Source organism: Arvicola amphibius, chromosome 7 (genome assembly GCF_903992535.2).
Source record: "Arvicola amphibius chromosome 7, mArvAmp1.2, whole genome shotgun sequence".
Classification (NCBI taxonomy): Eukaryota; Metazoa; Chordata; class Mammalia; order Rodentia; family Cricetidae; genus Arvicola; species Arvicola amphibius.
The window spans coordinates 53,963,712-53,984,052 of NC_052053.1; the positions used below are offsets into that span (position 1 = coordinate 53,963,712).

At 49.3% G+C, this 20,341-nt stretch overlaps 1 protein-coding gene across 2 annotated transcripts in view; it reads right to left on the bottom strand.

Moving 5' to 3' along the window:
• Window positions 1-20,341, bottom strand: part of Ttll11 (tubulin tyrosine ligase like 11) — a 234,086-nt gene that overhangs the window by 22,197 nt on the left and 191,548 nt on the right. For both annotated transcript variants that reach the window (XM_038336304.1, XM_038336305.1), the window contains one exon: window positions 10,781-10,887. In XM_038336304.1, coding sequence (XP_038192232.1) covers window positions 10,781-10,887 — 107 coding nt within the window. The remainder of the gene's footprint in view (window positions 1-10,780; window positions 10,888-20,341) is intronic.

Sequence of the window (20,341 nt, forward strand, 5' to 3'; positions counted from 1 at the left end):
CGATCTGCTCTGGGTGAGCAGGAAATGACCGTCTTCCCTCTCTTCCTCGTTACCGGTGTTTTTAAGGTTTAAACGGATTTTCCTAAGTAGTATTGAGTTGAGTCTTGTTGGTATATTTTTATTTTTATATTTATTTATTTATGTGGCTCTGGCTGTTCTGGAACTCAGAGATCCTCCTGCCTCTGCCTCCCAAGTGCTGGGACTAAATGTGCGCCACTACACCTAACTTGACTTCTCAACAGGTTCTGCAATTTAAGTGACACAGCTGAGGCTTTCACGTTAGAGCCATGGCTGATATAATTGCATTAATATCTATTATGGTTGTAACTGCTTCCTATTTATTGTCTATGATCTTCTCATTTGAAATCTTGAAATCTGCCTCCTTTGGTTTTAAACAGAACATTTAATATGGACATTTTCTCTCTTCTTTCGGCACATCAATTCTTCTCCAGTTTTTTTCTCCTTTTCTTCTCCTCTTCCTCCCCGTCTTGCTTCCTCTTCCTCCCCCTTCTTCCTTCTTCCCCTCCTCTTCTCCCCTTTCCTTCCCCTTCTTCCTCCCCATCATTCTCCCCCTCTTTCCCCTCCTCCCCATCTTCCTCCCCCTCTTCCTCTTCCTCCTCACTCACATGGTGTGTGACACCATACCCAACCTTTTTAAAATTTAAAAATTAATCACTAGCCTAGTTTATAACATGCTTAGCTAGTAAGCCCATTTTTCAAATAGCAATATGTCACTTCACAGAGAAATAAAAAAAAATCTAGGTGATTTTATGTTTGTCTCTGAAATTTTTCCTACAACTTCAAGAGCAAAATCTATGAAAGAAAAAAAGAGAAAAGTTGGACTTTATTAAAATGAAAAGCTTCCATTCTGATAAACAAATTATTTTAAAAGTGGTGTTGGGGTATATAGCTCAGTAGACGAGCCCTTGCCCAACATACCCAAGACCCCGAGCACAAACTCCAGCATGGGATAGGGTAGAAAAGGAAAGTCAAGAGACGATAGACGGGAAACATTCGCAAAATATGCATGGCCAAAAGCTGTCTTAAATTGCAACAATAAGAAAATAATTCAAATTTTAGAAAAGGACCAAAGATCTAAATGATGCCTCCCTTAGGAATATATATATATATATATATATATATACATATATATATATATATATATGGCAAAGAAGCATATGAAAATATATTCAATATTAAAAATGTATGCCGAGTTTCAAATTACAACAGTGAGGTATATCCACTAAGAAGCTTAAGCCAAAGGAACAAAAGTTCTCTGACTATTCTAAGTGTTGACAATGGAAAGGCAGTCCTCAGACAGACAGACAGACAGACAGATGGATGGATGGATGGATGAATAATAGACAATAGGTTAATCTAGATAGCGGAGAGGGGACTTACTAGGGGTATTAGTTATGCACTTATGGAGACAAAGGCATCCCACATCTGACTGTCTGAAGCTGGAGTCCCTGGGTGCAGGGTCTGAGGCTCAGGCCTCAGAACTAGAGAAATGGTGTACAAACTCTCACTCTGAAGCCAAGGGCCAGAGAACTTGCCCAGCAAAGTAGTGTAAGGCCAGGAGTCCAAAACCCAGGGAGGCTGGGGCTCTGATGTCAGGAGAATAAGAACCAAGGGGAGAGAGTCCCCCCCTTTAAAAATTACAATTAATTAATTGTGTGTGTGTGTGTGTGTGTGTGTGTGTGCACGTATGCGGGCACATGTGTGCCATGATATGAACGTGGAGGTCAGAGGACAACTTGTGGGAGCAGGTTTTCTCCTGCTACTTGGGTCCCTGGGCTCAGGTCATAAGGCAGCTGCCACTTTATCTGCTGTGTCATCCTGCTAGCCCCCTCCCCTTTTCGTTCCTCCTGGGTCCCCAGCTGATTGGGTGGCACCTTCTCACACTAAGGGTGGACCTTCCCACTCTGTCCACCGACTCACGCGCTAGGCTCCTCCGAAAACACCTCACAGACACATCTATAATGGATGCTCTAGCAGCTCCCGAGGTATTCCTTTGACCAGTTAGGCTGACGCCCAAAATTAATCATCACAACCATATGGTCCAACAGCTACATTGATGGGAATTCATCTATCCGTGTAAAAACTTATGTCCACACAAAACCTGCACATGAATATTTATAGTTAATTCATTCCTCATTACCAAACTGTGAAGCAATCAAGATATCCTTTAAAAAGTAAATATGTTCACAAATTGTGATAATGCCCATTTAATGGATGGTTATTCAGAGATTTAAAAAAAGTGGACTATCAAGGAACAAAAAGGCATATTGGATTCTAAAGGCTGCTGGGTGGGAGGGCCAGTCTGAAAGGCTAGGCACACTATGACCCCAAAGTGACAGCATTGTGGAAAAGGCAGACTACACAGTCAAAAGCTCACTACGGTTGTCAGGGGTCTGGGGGTGCAAGTGTGAGTGTGTGAGTGTGTGTGTGCACGAGCGTGCGTGCATGAGTGTGTGCATGTGCATGTGTGTGAGTGAGTGTGTGTGTGTGTGTGTGTGTGTGTGTGTGTGTGTGTAAGGGGTGAATTGGGCATAGAAAGGCTTGAAGCAGTAAAGCTTTCTTGAGTAATGCAGGGCTGATATGTACAGATCCTTATTCAGTTGTTAAAAGTCATAGAAGGGGGCTGGAGAGATGGCTCAGTGGTTAAGAGCACTGGCTGCTCTTCCAGAGGTCCTGAGTTCAATTCCCAGCACCCAGACGGCAGCTTACAACTGTCTGTAACTCCAGTTCTAGGGCATCTGATACTCTCTTCTGGCCTTCATGGGGACCAGGTTCACAAGTGGTGCATAGACATACATGTAGAAAAACACCTATACACATACAACTTAAAAAATAAGAATTAAAAATATAACAATAAAATCATTTTTAAAATCCTCACAGAATATGCAACACAGAGAGTAATATGGACTGTCTCAGTAATAGAAAAGTACTTGCTCACTTCTAGGGTGACTGTGGACAAGGCAAGGGAGGGAGTGTGAGCTGTCTGCTCTGTGCTTCTAGAATCTGGCTCATGTTGGGTGTTGATAACTGTGGCTCACATTGTGCTGGTCACGTGTGATCAGGTCAGGACATGGTCTGCCGCAGAGGCTTTGCTCAGGAGACCTAGAGGTCTCCTGCTGTGATTAGCTGGGTGTCCATGGAGGTGGCACCTTGGCTGTCTGCTTCTTCCGCAGCTTTGAGAGAAAAGAGGGGTCCTGGCCACAGCACGGCTGGGTGCACCCACAGTGTGGTCATCACTGTAAATCATGCAAACATTCCATGGCTCCTTTGGGGTGGCAAGTGACAGATGAGGCAGGGCTTCCTGCACAGCCTGTCATTGTCTCCACTACCTATACCAAGACCAAAGATCAGACTGTTACACTGACATTGCTCCCTCTGTCCTCGGTGGCCCGTGTGAGTGGCCTCTGTCCTCGGTGGCCCGTGTGAGTGGCCTCTGTCCTCGGTGGCCCGTGTGAGTGGCCTCTGTCCTCGGTGGCCCGTGTGAGTGGCCTCTGTCCTCGGTGGCCTCTGTCCTCGGTGGCCCGTGTGAGTGGCCTCTGTCCTCGGTGGCCTCTGTCCTCGGTGGCCCGTGTGAGTGGCCTCTGTCCTCGGTGGCCCGTGTGAGTGGCCTCTGTCCTCGGTGGCCCGTGTGAGTGGCCTCTTTACTCTCCCTCTCTTGAAACTTTACTTTCCTCCTCTGGAAATAGAACCGTGAATAAGATGGAGCCTTCTGGAAATGGGAGTTCCGAGCTGACAGCTAGGAATCCATCTTGTCAATTACAATGCGCACCCACATCAGGTCATCTTTGCTGGTTGGCTGGGAAAAGGCAAAAGGAGCCACAGCGGAGCTGGGTTTATGCTTCCTTATAAATCTTGATTACCACCAACCCAAGGTGGATGTCAAAGGCCCTGTGTCTCTCAGAGGCTGCTGAGGCCCCAGAGGAGAGGAGATTCCTCTCAGAGCCTGACTCCACTGCTGGCTTGTCCCATGACACTCAGCACCGTTGCTGTGGCAGCTCCCACAAGCTGTGGGAGCCATAAAGCAGTGGGAGCAAGGCAAGGGAGGTGCCAGGGAGCAGCCCGCTCTCTCCCTCTGCCCAGGGCTGGTGCAGCTGCAGTCCGTGTTCTCTTTTGCCTGGTGACTGAGGACCAGGAAGGCCAGAGAGTGGGTTGGAGTGGTACCCTGGGGTGAGGTGAGGGTCCTCACAGTGCAGCCTGTGCCTTGCAGGCCCTGAAGACCCACATCATGGCCGGGGAAGACAGGCTGGTATTCTCCTGCCTTGCTTTTATTAAAAAACAGTGGCTATTTTGTACAGGTATAGATAGGGCTTCCCCCTAGAGGGACCCATCTAATTGTGAGGTAACTTGAGAGCTGAAGAAAGTGGACAGCCCCAGGGCACCTCCAGAAGATGGACGGCCCCAGGACACCTCCAGAAGGTGCTGCGTGCTTCCCGCCTGGGGTGGGGCAGCCATGTATATGCATAAGGGAGGCCTTGCTAAGCATGCCAAGCAGAAGTACTTTTAAACATTTCAGTACATCATCAACTAAATACGCTTCAGCAGGAGCATGTTCCAGCTGAAGAGAGTATGGGCGTCACATGATTTGCATAAGTCGACTGAGGGAATCTGGTGAGAGACGACAGGGAGCTGCAGACGCCCACAAGATGGGATGCTGGTAGGGTCTGATCCACCCCATGCCTATGTGTGGAACATCAACCATGCGCCAGGCACAGTACTGCGCTTCTGAAGGACAGGAGAACATCAGGATTGGTTGATTTAACCTGATTGCAGGCACTGCCCTGTAGAACTGGCTGAGGAGGGGGTTCCAGTCCAGTCTGGGCCTGTCAAGAGGACTTTCAGGAGAAGGAGGGCCCTGGCTTTGGCCATGAGGGGAGGGGATCTCTGTGAGAGGCAAGGACCCTAGTGAAGAACTCTGAGGTGGTTGGCACTCTGCCTGGAGTGAGGGAGTACCACCTCCCCTCAAGTGGACCCATGATCCTGCCACCACAAGGAATTGCTTCGGAGTTGAAAGATGATTTTCAATGAGTTGGCATACGTGGTGTCCTAAGGTAGGGAGCCCTGCAAGTTTCTAGCCTGACAAAATGTAGTGAGAGGCCTGGGCTGGTCAGGCACTGATGTCCCAGCCTTCTGACCAGACTGTGAGGAAATCTTTCTTTTTACCCATCCCCCAGGGTCCCTAGAACCACTCTGGATCACAATGGCAGCAGGTTAGTTTTCTGAGCACAGTGGCAGACCCTGTTGGCAACTTCCCTCTACCAGTTTTGGAGGCAGGTCTCAGGATCATGCTTGCCTCACAGGTGATGAGCAGGGGGCTTGGAAGGAGTCAGGCAGTTTGCTCCAGACCACCTAGCAGGCAAGTTATTAAGCACAGGATGGATCTCCTGTTTGTCTGAAACTAGAGTCCAGTGTCACTCGAAGGCTAAAGAGGTGATTCAAAGAGTAAAAGCACTTGCTGCTCTTGCAGAGGACCTGGGTTTGGTCCCCAGCACCCACATGGTGACTCATAACATCTCTAATTCTCTCCAGTTTCAGGGGCTCTAACTCCCTCTTCTGATCTCTGCAGAAACCATGCACACACATGACAGAACACTCATACACATATGAATATCAAAACAAACAAATCTAAAAAAGGAAAAAGATAGCCACTCACAACCAAGACTGCAGAGGAGGGGACACATAGCTCAGGGGCCCAGCAAAGAGATGACGTTTTCATTTGGTAGAAGGGTCCCTAGTATTATCAGATATTAAACCATGCAGTCTTCGATTTCCCTCTGAGTCCTTTAAGCCCCCTTTGTTTTCTATTCTTTTCCCTTTTGTTGAGACTGAGCCTCCCTGGAAAGCACAGACTAGCTTCCTGCCAGCCTGGGATTCCAGGTGTGTGCTGCCAGACCTGGCACAGCTTTCTCCTCAAACAGGAAAGCACCTGGCTGCAAAGAAAACAGAGTCCCCCAGTGTCCAACGCGTTAGAGGGTGATGCCCTGCTACTGGGACCAGGGGGCCCCGTGCAGGTGATTGCGGCACCAATGACAAGGACACTTTGTTGCCTGATCAGGATGCTGTCCTCATTTCTCCTAGGGAGATGGTCTGGCCATCTCTGGCAGGAGCAGAGAGCAAAGTCTGAGGCGATAAGAAGTTGTGAGTCCCATTTACTGAAATCACTGCATCTCTGCACACAGATTCAGTTCCTCATTTGGTTCCGGCCCAGAAGATGGCTGTGGCTTCCAGTTTTGCTCATAACAACCTCATTTAGACTTTTGTGTTGGGCTGGAAATTCTAAGGATGGAAATGAAAATCCTTAATTTTGGTGGAAAAAAATGAGAACTACACCGGCGTGCTGGAGAGTGGGATGTGTTTGTTAAGTTCTTCCAAGCTCCTGAGCAGACCTGACATCGTGAGAGATTATCCGGGGGACAGACAAGGGCTCCACAGTGGAGGGGAACAGGCCGAGCCAGGGAGCCACATCCGAGAGGCTGTTGCTGTGAAGTCTGGCTTTTGTTTTGGGTGAGTCTTCTGGCGCTCATTCCATAACTGAAAATACCTAATTGCAGGGCTGGAGTGAGAGCGTAGTCGGTGAAATGCTGGCTTTGCGAGCACGGTCTCAAACGAGAACCTCGCAGGTGTGGTGGAGCAGACTTGTGGTCCCAGTGCCAGGGAGAGAAGATTGGTGGATCCCCGGGTGCTAGCTGGCCCAGCTCGGTGAGATCCAGGCAAACGCGAGACCCCATTTTGAAAATCAATTGGATGCTACCTGAAGAATGGCAGCCGAGGTTATCCTTCTCTCTCCACATTCACATCCATGTGCACATACCCTCCCCAGACACACAACACGCACCTGCACACAGGTGCTGGCACCTACCGTGCAGGCTGGGGAAGAGCAGGTTGGGCAGGGATGTGGTGGAAGCCACTCAGCATCCGAGGACACCAAAGTCAGCTCCACAGCAGTGGCTTAACAGGAAACAAAGCTCACAGTCAGGACCAAGGCTGCTGAGATGATGCCCCTGAGTTATTACATCCCTAGCGCGAGTGCTTCTTCTCACCACTTTTGACCTCTTCCTAACCCATCTTCCCAGCGCTGGTTTTCTCCACATCAGTAGGAAAGTCCCCAGTCATAGGCTCTTTGTTCACGTGCTCTCACCCACGGGGGTGTCTGGGTCACCCTTTCTCCGGAGCACAGGCGCTGGGGAAAGGGAGGATCCCATGGTGCTGGGATTCTGCTGCTGCTGGGGTGCACGGCAGTCCTGCGCCCCTGGGCGAGTCGCACTGGGCATACAGGGGTGGGAATAAGGCCTTGCCAGTGAGGCCACTGCTTCTGCAAGCTGTGACCCTTCCCACTTAGAATTCCCTGCTTCGAGTATGTGGTAACCTTAATTTCGGTTTGTCAACTTATTAAATACTAGTTGGGACACACAGACAGACACAGAGACACAGACACACACTTGGACAGATACAGACGTACACAGACTCACTGGAATGGAGTCCTGAAGATCACTTGGCTCCATACCAGAAAAGGAAGAGGAAAGAAGCAAAGAGATGGACAGATGGGAAGAAGGGAGAGAAGAGGAGGGAGGGAGAGACTTGGGGGGAGGAAGGAGGGACAGAAGGACTCTTTGGTATTTCTGCTGCTTCATGCCAAAAGCAAGAACCACACCCAGGCACAGATTTCTCTGCTCCCTGTGAGCATCTTGAATGGTCCGTGTAAGGCAGCTGCTTTAGACGTCCTTTCCTGTGGGGAGGGGGTAGGGGATGACGGCGGGGGAGGGGGAGGACGACCGGTGGGGGGACGGACACACGACTGGGCCAACCTTGAGAAGGACTCAACAGTGACCTGGTTGGCAGCTGGGATAACAGGGCCTCCATCCCTACAGAACAGCTTCCATTCCGAGGCCACCAACCCCTGCTGTTTCTTTTCTGCAACGATGCAAACAGGAAAATAAGCTACGAAGACGAGGATGGGGGCGCGAGCTTGGACAAGACATCCACAGCCCACATACTCTGGTTGTGCCCCAGTGGGTTTCTGTACTGACTGAAGTGATCTTTCAAAAGAAAATGATCTTGATATATGATATTTACACGTATTTATGAAACACAGTGTGAGGTTCAGTCCATGTAAGCACACGTGACATCACATCCGGCTAATTAGCATATCCATCATCTTAATTACCGTCATTGCTCTGTCATGAGGTCCTGTAATCCTCTCTCCCAGCTCTTTGAGACACATAGTGTCGCTGTCAGCACACCTGCCAGCCTCTGCATCACCTGAGTTCTGTCACACAAGCCCTGTCCCCTCCCCATTGTACAGGGAACAGACATCGTCTGGTGTACGTCTGTGTTAGAGACAGTAGCTGGGGCCTGGCAGCTGAGTCCTGGGTTCACATCTGGCCTTTGCCACTCGTTGGCTATGAGGCTGTAAACAGGTCCCTTTTGCTCTTGGAACCTCAGGATCCTCACGTGTGAAATGAGGTGTGATCTCGCATAACAAAGCTGTGAGAATATGCCACAATAAATGGCCGCATGAAGAAGTCTCTAAAAGTCCTGCATGACCTGTAGTTACTGCTCTACACCTTCCGACTGCAGATGGATGCAGAAGTTCCGGGGATCCCAGCCCCAGCTTCACTGGTGGTAAATGTATTTCTCGTTTTCTTGGTTTGGTCAGCAAAGTCTCGAGACCCTGTCGGACCCCAGAAGGTCTTTGTGGAGCTGATATTGTGCAAGCTCCCCTCCCCCATGGATTCTGCTTACGGGGAGCGATTTTAGGAGCAAGCAAAACAAGCGAAGCTATTGGGGATGAACAATGGGCCAGATGGCAATGCTGGCTGGAAGCAATAGAACATGATAAATAGCTTCCCACTGTGACTCCTGATCAATTTCAATATTTAATAATTCCATTGCACCCCCACCCACTCATCTGGCCCCCTCCACAGGATCCTGCGATGACACCCGGTGTTCAGCTTGTGGACCAAGCAGATCTCTTTCTGAGGATGTCAGCAGAATGTGACACAGCGCACCTGTCAAATGGGCTCCCTTAGTCCTCAAGATGATAATTAACCTGCCTGCATGTCCTGCAGGTGTGCCTCCTCCATTCCTGCCGGGGAGGCTGGAAGGCCCCGCCAGCTGAAGATGTATGCTCACCTTGTTGGCTCAATGGCTGCTAGCCTTCCCTGACTTTCACTTTGGAACTAAGCAGAGCAGCAAGCAGCCACCTTACCAGCACCCCAACAGTGGGTAGGAGGAAGTGACCCAGACAGGAAGCCTTGAGTGTTATCCTGCCATTTTCCTTCTGAGACTCAATTTCCTCCTCTGAACAATGGACACGGTCAGGCCTGTCCCTGGAATGGCAGCCGGTGCCACCCATGTAAAGCTTGTGGCTGTGCTCGGCATAGAGGCAACAGCCAACAAGTGGTATAGTTATCAAATATGAAGCTAACCTCAAATGATTTCTGAGTGTCAGTGCTTTGCGGGGTGGGTTGGCTGTGTCCTTGTGGTTGACATTTCTAGCCCACATTGGTGAAGGGTTTGTCACCAGTGGTCACATAGCCTCTCCTGAGAGTCTCCCCCAGCAGTAAGACAGGAAAGAATCCACTAATAAGGTTAACCACCCTGAATGGTTGGCAGTGACCCCAAAGGCATTAGTAGCTACTGATGTATGCGCCTTCAGGGCCATTTAGAGAACATACACACGTACACGGATGAGAAGCTCCAGAGTGGGGGCAACATGACTTCTGGCCGATATCAGCAAGAGACTGTAGCCACTTCTCATCGAGATCTTTCAGCGTCTGACTTCACGTCCTCTCTGCCCACTCACAGGAGGAGCAAGACGCCCTGGCAGGTGTGGCCTCTGCGTATGTGTGAGGGCAGGGAGGATGGTGCCTGTGTGTACCTGGGTCACTAGAGCCACAGGTGATGGTGAAATGAGGCTCCTAACCCCTCAGTGCCGGGTCACAGGGACATAATGACAGAATCTTTGCGGTTTTGTGATGAGCTGTACAAATGTCCTTTATGGTAACTAGAGTGGAGATAGGAAACTCATCCATTCAAAGGTAGAGTCTCCTAGCAGAAGAATCAACAAGGAAAGAACAAAGCAGCAGCTACCGTAGTTAATGCCTTTGTGTGGCATCTAAAGTTTGCCATAAGCCCATCTCCTTGCCTCTTTTGCTTTCCTCCACTAAAGCTAGTTGGGGTAGCCTGGGCTCAATGGCCTTTTCCACGTGTTGCTGTGTAGGCAGGCCCACATTCCTGCTCAGGTCCATCCTCACCCTAGTCACTCATTTATCCAGTGGGTTCCTCCTCAAGAGGTCTTCTGTGTCCTCCTGGGAGGAGGACCACCCCCATTCTCATTCACCCCCACCCTCACTATGTTAGCGTCATTTCTCAAGTGTCTCAAGTCCACAGCATTCTCTCCAGGCAAGAGTCAAGCTCTCTAGTCTACCGAAGGCCTAACCACTGTGTGCTCAGCAAGGGTCCGCAGGGCCACAGACAAATAAATGAACAGCGGTCTACCTCCAGAAGTGATTAAGTCAGAGCCTTAGAGGGGGGATGGGGTAGGGTGTTGGTGAGGTGGGGTGGGGCAGTGAAACTTCCCATGGGACTGGAATTTGGGGAGGGGTTGCACAGCCTTGGTAGCAGACAGTGCCTCAGGCTTTAAATTCTACTCAATTCTCCTTCCCTCTCCCCTCCACAATATAAAGGACCGAAGACGCGCAGACCCCCCAACACCTGTCGTGCAAGGGCACCATGGGATGTGAAGGCAGCCGTCGAATACCTGTGTCCCGCTGGTCCAGGGTCACGGAGTTCCACCTCCTTGTGATGTCAATGTAGAGGATGTCCACTGCAGCCATGGACAGGCTGCTGCTACTCAGCTTGCAGTTCCTGCCACGACAGGGAAGAAGATGTGTTATTCTAAGGTACAAACTTCCGGCCCCTTTTCATTCAAGCCTATGAGACTGAACATTTGTGCCCCCTTGAAACACACAGGGGGGTCTTTGGCACTTTAGAGGTCATATGGGTGGGGACACTAAGGGGAGGAGAGCTAGCCGGTTTCCCTGCTCCTCACCACAGAGAAAGCAGCTGCAAAAGCCAGGAGCAAGCCTTCAGCAGTCACCTCTCTGCCAGGGCTGTGGCCCTGGCCTCCCAGTCTCCAGACTGTGAGAAGTCAGCTTCTGTTGTCTAAGCCACGGGAGCTGCTCAAATGGAGACCATGTCTTTGCTCAGGCCATGTTTTTCTCCCCAGAATTTTTGAAGATCAGCAGAGGAACAGTGGGGAAAATGTTGTGAGTGGGAACTGGGGGTTGGAGACCATGGCTTTAGTTAGGACTAATGAGTGGACCTGCTGAGAGCAAGGCTGTGGAGACAGCCATTCTTGAACCAAATCCTGGCTCTGCCACTGAGAACCCAGGCAAGCCACTCGCGTTTCCAGCCTTTCTGCTTTAGTGTTTTCCTTGTGTCTGCTGCGCCTCATACAGTCCTGAAGACCCTGCCAACTCTCAAAGAGAGGCAAGGCTCTCTCTTCCTCTTTTTTAGTATCATTATTACTATTATTATTATTGCAATAGGGTCTCATATAGCCCAGGCTGGCCTCAAACTCACTATATGGCTGAGGATGATCCTCCTGCCTCCACCCCCCAAGTGCTGGGATTACAGGTGTGCACTACCACACCTGGCATTTAAAGTGGTCCTGGGGATGGAACCCAGAGCCTCATCCATGCTAGGCAAGTATTTTACCAGCTGAGCCACACCCCAACCCAAGGAACTCCATCGTCAGGAAATATCCTGTGTGTGTGTTCATCTTCTTACTGTTTCAGAATACAAGTACTGCCCTCTCCTGCCAGTGCAGGCAGCTTACTGGGTCACAGTCACGTGGCCTGGCAACGACAGCTCACCACTGAAGTGACTGAAGTCATCACTGTGGTCTGGGAGCTGTTCCTCCCGGATCTTACCAGAGGAGTCCCTGAGGCCGGACATGAAGACAAGAGGCCTGATATGTCTCTACTTCACCTCTGTTTTATACAAGCCCCGAATCAGTCACACACAGGCCCAGACAAGCAGAGTGGAAAGCGGAGACAGGGCCCCAAGTCACTGGAGAGCCTTCTGCACCATGCTGCATGTTCGTTCCTGGTCATCTGGAGCCAGGAGGAGGGTGGATGTTCTGATGCTCCTTCTGCTCGTGTGCAGGGACACCAAAGAAGGGGACATAAATCTGATGTCAGCAGCAGTGCTCTGCCTCAGCCATGGAGGGGTAGTTCGGAGCCCCATCCCCTCCACTGATTTATTTGGTCTGCAGAAGTGGGTAAACAGCATTTAGATGCTTGATTGTGGATAGTTTTCTTAAATCTCTCCACACACCTTTGTTTCCCAATCTCTGAGATGAAGGTCACGCCTGCCCACATGGCTGCCAAGGGAGGCAGTGAACGTCTGTGGGCACCTGTGTGCTGCCGGGTGCCCGGGAGGCTCCCTCAGGCCACAGGACCAAACTTTCATTGCCCTTTTGAGGTAATGAAACCTAGGATAAGAGAGCCTAGGCCAGCCATTGGCCTGTCCGCCTCTCCCACGGCCCTCTGGACACGATCGCTCTGGGAGGTGGGATTTCCTAAGAGTCCTGAAGGCTGGACTGGTCAGCTGTCGGGGTGTCAGAGCTACAGCGACACTTCCAGAGAGTTCCAGTGCATCTCATCTGTACTCAGCGGATGGCAAAGTGCTTCTCTGACGGCCATTTGTCATTGTTCTCTGTGCGAACAGTTCCCGTAGGTGCCAGATAGGTGAGGCTTTGATTGACAAGTATGATTGCCACCTGGAGGTCCCTATCCAGATTCAGGTCCACTCCTTAACCATGGTGGTTGTGAGTATGCCCAGCATGGTGCCTGGATGAGGCCCCTGCACCTTCTGCCCTGGCACACTCGCTTGCCCCTCCCTCCCCTCCTTTCTTCCCACCCACCTGCATTTTCCAGACCAACAATTCACATCCTGTTCCATATTTCAATCACGAGGCGCCATGGCAGACTTCAAAGCATGTCAGCGCCTAGTGATTGAGTCAGTGGGCACTGAGCTTTTCATGTCGCCTGTCACGGAGATGCTATCTCTGGTGGATTCTGCTAGGGACATGCTGTCGGTGGACGCTGCTCATTTCCAAGGCTTCATTAGGAAAAGGCGCAGCCCTTTCCACATCAGAGTTCTAGGACTACCTGCTCCCTGGAAGGACGGAGAGCTGCCTGGCTTGCTCCATGGGTTAATGAAGGATAAAAATGGAAACTGAACTGACCACTGGTATATAGTTATTTTTTTCCTGACAGAAAGAAAATAGAAGTGTCAAACCTTAGTAGAAGCCGTAATTTACCAGGGAGAATTCTCCCTTTATCCCCTTTCCAAGGTAACTCATCCTCCCCAGCAATACTGCCAAATACAGTTGATTACGGTGTTTGCAGTTAGAGAGGAGGCCCATCCGTGTCGGCTGCAGGAGGCAGGAAATGCTTAAAGAGGATTGGATTCTGTAGGTCTTTCTTGGGCACTATATCCTTCCCAAGGTCTCAGAGCCCTTGTAAGCACCTATGAGGGAGGGGTCCCAGTCCCATTTCAATGGGGGAAAGATGAGGCACAGAGGGGAGTCAGGACTTGCTGAAGGTAACACAGCTCAAAACTGTACCCCATCTCTCCTTGGAGACAAAGGGAGGTGGTCCAGCTTGTGGTCCCAGGAGGAGCCTAGGATCAAGATATTTATATTTAGCTCAAATAGAGGCTAACATCAAATATTTGGAATAACGCTTTTGGTTCATATAGTCACTGAATACATAACTCGTCTCCTATCATGCTGGGTACCAGTGTTCAGGGCCCAGTGACAGGGTGGCACAGCTCTCAGAGCTGCGCAGGAGATGGCGTGTGGTGGACCGGTCATTCCCGTCATGGAACACAACCTCCCCTCGTGCCCTGGGACAAGCTCCCTCAATGAACGGGTGGAAGAGCACTCTGAGAAACAGGGTATGGGAGAGGCTAGCCATTTTCTAGAAAAGAAAGGGACCTTGGGTTTTGCTGCGTGATTTTGAGCATGCCATAGAGGTTCTTTTCGTTTGTCTGAGGTGACCGAGGCGACCCACCAGACACGGCCCCGACACTGGCGCTCCGTGCTGGGCACATGTGGAGAAGAAGCTGACAGCAATCAAAGCCTTGCCTAGTGAAGAAGAATCGGCTGAAAATGATGATTTTTGTATTTCTTGTTGTTTCTCTTTTTTTCGGAATGGAAGTAATCTGAGTACATATGACAGGAGAGATCACAAATCATTGAAGTTCATTAGGAGCCTGAGTGTGGGGGAAGCTTTGAAACGATCATCCATTTCCTCTAACTGCCTACGTCTCTTGGAAAATTTAGGGACCAACTTTTTACACTCCACAAAATCCTATTTATAGAATTTCTTTTATGTTCATCCTTCTTTGTGGTGAAAAAAAGAGCAGCTTTTCTTCCCCCCAGAGGTCTCTGTAAGGTAAAAGGCAAATATCCATATTTATTTTAGAAAAGGGGGGGACAAATCACTAAATATTTGTGAGGGGAGGAAAGAGGTGGCTGTGGTTTAGAACATCCATGGTTTTCAAGGCTATGGAGAAGAATCACACACAGTTTCTGGGAGGAATGGCCACAGAAGGGACAGTTTCAAAGGCACTAAGGAGTTCATGTTAAAGACAGTGGGCTCCTTCTACTTCTATTCTAGAACATTTTAACATGTCATGCCTCTCAGAGGGAAAAACCCTACAGCTATCTATTATGAAGCATATTAATATCTCCAGACAATAAAAGGGAAGTGAAAGGGAAAAGGAGAAAGAGGGAAAATATGTCCTTTAATTCAAACGGAGACCTGGGATCAGAAGCAGCGAGAGTGTCCTAGGAAGGAGCCTGGCTGGGGCCAACTGTTGACTGTAGCTGCAGCATTCAGTGGACAGTCAGGACACTGGGAAAGTGTCCTCCATGAGTCCCATGATGTCTCCCCACTCCAGCTAGTGACCCATTGACAGGAGCTAATACAGACCCATCTCTCTCAAAGGAAGCCTCCACACCCTGGCAATTGTTAGAAAATAAAATTTCCAAAAAATAAAAAACTAAAAAGCAGAGCTCAGCTCACAGTGATGATACGTGCTGCCCGACGATGCCGGCTCCTGAGGAAATGACTGGAGGCTGGGGAGAGTGTCTAGACAGGAGAAAGAAGAGCTTTATTTCTCATTCTCGGAGCAAGAGTGGAAGATGGCTGGGCGGGCATTAGCATAATTCGCTCTGAAAACTGCTGATCTATGCTGCGAGTTCTGAGCGATGGACACTGAAATTAAATCCAAGCGGACTGTGTATTATTTTCTTCTCTTCTCCTTCTTTTCAAGGAACGTGGAGAGGAACAGAGTGGGCAGTAGATATGAGAGCCAAGTTTCACTTGGGGCATCTGTGGGAGCCTTTCAAGGAGCATGCGCTGTGCTGGGAATATGTCTGTTTCGGCAAAGGGCACTTGGTTCAACTCAGCATATGGTATAAATATTATTAATTCATAACGAAGCAACATTTAAGCCAAAATGGAAAGGAGATAGAGAACAGTTGTTAGCAGGTGGTGAAATTTAATTTGCAAGACTGAACATACCCAGATAAATTGGAAGGCGGAGAATTACCATATTTTACTATTAAGCTGCCATTGGGGTTTCTTGGGACATCTTTAACCGAGTGCCGTGTTCCATCCACTTCCTCCTGCATCCTTAGTTAGGATGGGCATTTGCTGGGTGGCCTGTTGTTGGGTCCATCTGCTGGAGCCGCCTCTTGGCCACCTGAAGATGTCTGGTTTACTGCTATGTTCTGCCGCAGTTCCACTGACAGCCCTGGCTGGCCACAGATTGGAAGTGGTGGCTGCAGAACCTAACAATCCCCAATCTTGAAGAAATCAATTTCTCATGCAAATGCCTTCAATGACGGGAGAATCAAAGCCTGTCACGCCCAGGCAACTTTGCAGGGACATTTTTGTCATTAGCCCATTCTGACCTGAGAGTTAAACTTATTACAAACTTTTTTTTTTTTTTTCCCACAGGGTTTCTCTATGCAGCCCTGGCTGTATGGGAACTTGTTCTGTAGACCAGGCTGGCCTCAAACTCAGAGATCCATCTGCCTCTGCCTCCCGAGTAATGGGATTAAAGGCATGTGCTACCACCACCCAGCCTATTAGAAACATTCTTAATTCTATTTTCTCCAGGCTTGTGTAAAATGTGGAGGTCTTTTTAATAGATATCTCCTGATCTCAAACCAAGTGTCACTCATTGGAGGCCTCTGTGGGTGGTCCTGCTTTGATAGAAGTCGTTTTCTGAATACAGAGATTTTTTTTTTTTTATTTTTCGAGACAGGGTTTCTCTGTGGCTTTGGAGCCTGTCCTGGAACTAGCTCTTGTAGACCAGGCTGGTCTCGAACTCACAAAGACCCGCCTGCCTCTGCCTCCCGAGTGCCATTAAAGGCGTGCGCCACCACCGCCCTGCTGAATACAGAGATTTTACATGAAAATAAGCATCATAACTTCATCTGAAGAGACCCAAAGCTCTGATGATGTCAAGTGTCCTAGCAATGGTTCCCGGAGGTGATCCAACCCCTTCCCATCAGAGCTCACTGTGTGTTTGGGGCCTTGGTGAGGAAGAGAGGGGAAGACCCAGAAGAATTTGAGACTGGAAGCTTGCCAGTGTCTCTAGATCTCTCCCCTGTCTTCTTATCAGGCAAAATTTCCCCACAAGTGGCCAGGAAGTCTCCCAGAACCTCTCCTGTGTCCTCAGCCAGGGCACAGAGCCTCAGGTCCATTGCAGCTTGCATCACACAAAATCCTTCTACTGGCTCTCCCTGCTGTCTGGGTGGTGTGTCTGTCTACTGCTCAGCCAATCACAATCAGTAGTAGGACAAACCCTGCCTCCTCCAGGAGAACCTCCCCTGTTCTTACTGCCAGCCCCCTGCTCTGCCCACAGCTCCAGTCATGGAGCCCTGGCTCACTGCTTCAGACTTTGCCAAAGGCTGACGTGAAGAGTCTGTTCCATGTGTGGTTAGTTTGGGAGTTCCAGGGGAAGGGAGGCTTCTTTAATTTGTTCTGTCCCCATGTTGGAAAGAGATGGGCATGGCTCAGATGTCACAGCAGCCATGCTCCTTGCAGATTCTGACAGTTCCCCACATGAAGCTCAGTTGGCCCTTCAGTCCCTCAGGTTTCTAATGGGGACTTATGTGTCATGGTGCAGAAGCTGGGCAGGCCCAGAATATTCAAGCCGTAGATATGCTGTGAGGACGAAGCAGTGTTCACTAGCTTGTTCACCTCACTGCTCGGATCGGGGTCCTCTATGTCCCAAGGCTCAAGGAAGAACCACAAAGAGGCAAAGACTGCCTAACTGTTTGTTTCCTTCTTTCTCCTTTTCTCTGTGATGATAGCAATATTTATACATTTTATTTTTTATTTTATTATTATTATTATTATTATTATTATTATTATTTGGTTTTTCGAGACAGGGTTTCTCTGCAGCTTTTTTAGAGCCTGTTCTGGAACTAGCTCTTGTAGACCAGGCTGGCCTCGAACTCACAGAGATCCGCCTGCCTCTGCCTCCCGAGTGCTGGGATTAAAGGCGTGCGCCACCACCGCCTGGCTATTTATACATTTTAAAAGAAAGAAATAACACACGCCCCACACAACTCCAGGGGTAGCAACATGGCTCAGTGGATAAAGACACTTGCCACCAAGCCTGACAACTTGCGTTCAGTCTCTGGGATCTGCATGGTGAAAGGAAAGAACTGGTCCTGAAAGCTGACCTCTGACCTCCACAGGCATGCTGTGACGTGTGCACCTGTACTCACACACACTAAATAAATGAACGAATAGATACAGTACAAAGTTGGTTTCCCAGCTTCCCATGTGACTGTAAGTAACCAACACAACAGAAGCAGAAATCGCTACCTATAGCCTCCAGGGTAGCATTTAAGGAGTCTAATTCATCTGCAGGGCAGAGACTGATGCTACCACCCCCTTCTTCCTTCTTTAAGTCTAGCACCTAACTATGGTGGCCAGATTTTGAGCGACCATCCTGTGACCGTAGGCAACCTGAAGCCATCAGAACACGTTTAGTATGGGGGAACAGAAAGGAGGTAAGGCATGGATGATATTGTGGAGTTGCTCGCCAGTCCGAGAACCCCTGGTGGCTTTTATGTTCTGAGCCACTTAAAGACACTGTCCCATTACTGAGCATCAAATGCAATCCTGACAAGGGTGAAAGCTCTCATTTGGCAAGCAGATCTCATGATCCAGGCCTTGGGCCAGGCACTTTATGATACATTATACACCGGACTCAAAGTACCACACCAGGCAGAATGTCTGCTCACATGAGGGAACCAGGACTTAGAGACTGATGGAGGATTTGTCAAAGCCAGACAAATGAGTAATATGCTTGCTCCCAGAGCCAGACTGTTAGACCCCAAGGCCTATGTCCTTCCTTCCTCCAAACTCCCTCCTCTGAAACTAACGCATGCCCTTCTCAAGCCATCCTGTAGCTAGCACTGCAGGTTTGCTAAAGTGGCAACCATGGCCACCAAGCCTTGGACTTACCAAGACCGGAAGGCTGGTGGCAGTCTCCATAAACCATATCTGGAGAAGCTGTTGGCTTCTAACTCATGGCATCCAATTATTTGCTTTAGTGAAGAGAACTCTAAGGAGTGTGACTTTGAGATGCAGGGTAAGGGTGTTAAAGCGAGCGACAAGAGGTGACAGCCATGCTGAGGGCTGTCAGAGGGTTTTCTTTCTGAGGTGGCGATGCCACAGAGAACTGCAAATGAGCAATTCCATGCTGCAGCCAGACCACACTAGTTGAAGAGGTCTAGGGTCGTCTGTTTGGCATGGCTGTCAGGTTTGTAGCAGACCCTGTGTGGCCCTGGCTTGCTTGCTCCTCTCTCTCTTCTCTCCCTTCCCTTCCTCTCTGTGTATGAATTTATAGAACTATATGTAAATTTTCATGGCATTCTTTAACCATTGTGGAAAGAAACTAGCATTTATTAATCAATTGTGATATGCTAGATGTTTCTTATGGTTCTGATTAATTCTATACACACACACACACACACACACACACACACACACACACACACACACACAGAGAGAGAGAGAGAGAGAGAGAGAGAGAGAGAGGTCCCCCATGACCTATGTGGCTTCATTCTAATCTATAGGATAAAGACCCCAAGGTTGTGAGCTGCCCTGCGTCACCTCCAGAAGGTTCCCAAGGGAGCAGGCGAAAGAGTGAACCTTAAAGATGGACAGCAAGGAGCAACTTCTCACTTCCTAGGCTGCAGCAAACCTCTTCTTTATGCTTTACTCTTAAAACTCATGCAAGTGTATGGCAGACACTATAAGCATGTTATTTTAATATTAGAGCTAGTGTGCTGTGTGATTTGCCAGACTAATAAACTTTTCCCTCCAGAAACTCACTGTGGAATGATATGCCTTTGTGAACTCAGCCTTAGCCAGGCTGGTCCTACTGGGAGAACGCGTGTTAGGAAACACAAGGTCAGACTCCCATGAACAATCCCTACTGGGTGCTGAAGGGCCTGGTTCAGGGTAACTGTCTGAGGAAGCCCCCTATTATGACTTCACTCTGTTGCTGTGATGAGATACTTGAACCAGAGGCAGCTTAGGGGAGGAAAGGGCTTACACTTCCAGGTCACTGCCCATCGCTGAGGGACCAATGAGTTTCAGGGCAGAAACTTAAGGAGGTCCTTGAAGAAGCTGAGAACATGCTGCTTGCTGGCTTGCTCACAGTTCCTGCTCAGCTAGCTTTCTAATGCAGCCTAGGTCCACCTGCCTAGAGATGGTGTCCCAACAGTGTGCTGGGCCCTCCTGCTCAGGTTAATCATCACGACAACCCTCCACAGACATGCCTATGGGCCAACCTAATTTAGACTTTCCTCTCAGAGGACTTGGGTTGTTCCAAGATGACATCGCTAACTAGGACATCCCCTGAGGATTTACATGTTGGAAGCATGGACTTCGGTGTGGTGCTCTCGAAGTGGTAGCATCTTTAGAAGGCAGAGCTTGCAGGTCTTTAGGTCACTGGGCATTGGGCATGTACCCTTGGAGGGTACTAGTTCTTGTGGTCCCCTGAGTCGTTACAAGAGGGAGCCTGACTCCTATCTGCTCTGCCATCATCTCTGGACATGATCTTTCTCTTGCACACGCCTCTCTGTGGTATCATCTGTCATTAGACTCTTACCAAAGACAGAACTAACAGGGCTGCCTGACCTGAGAGTTTAAGCTGTTAATTTAAACGACTGTGAGCTAACCAAACCTCTTTTCTTTATAAAGTTATCCCG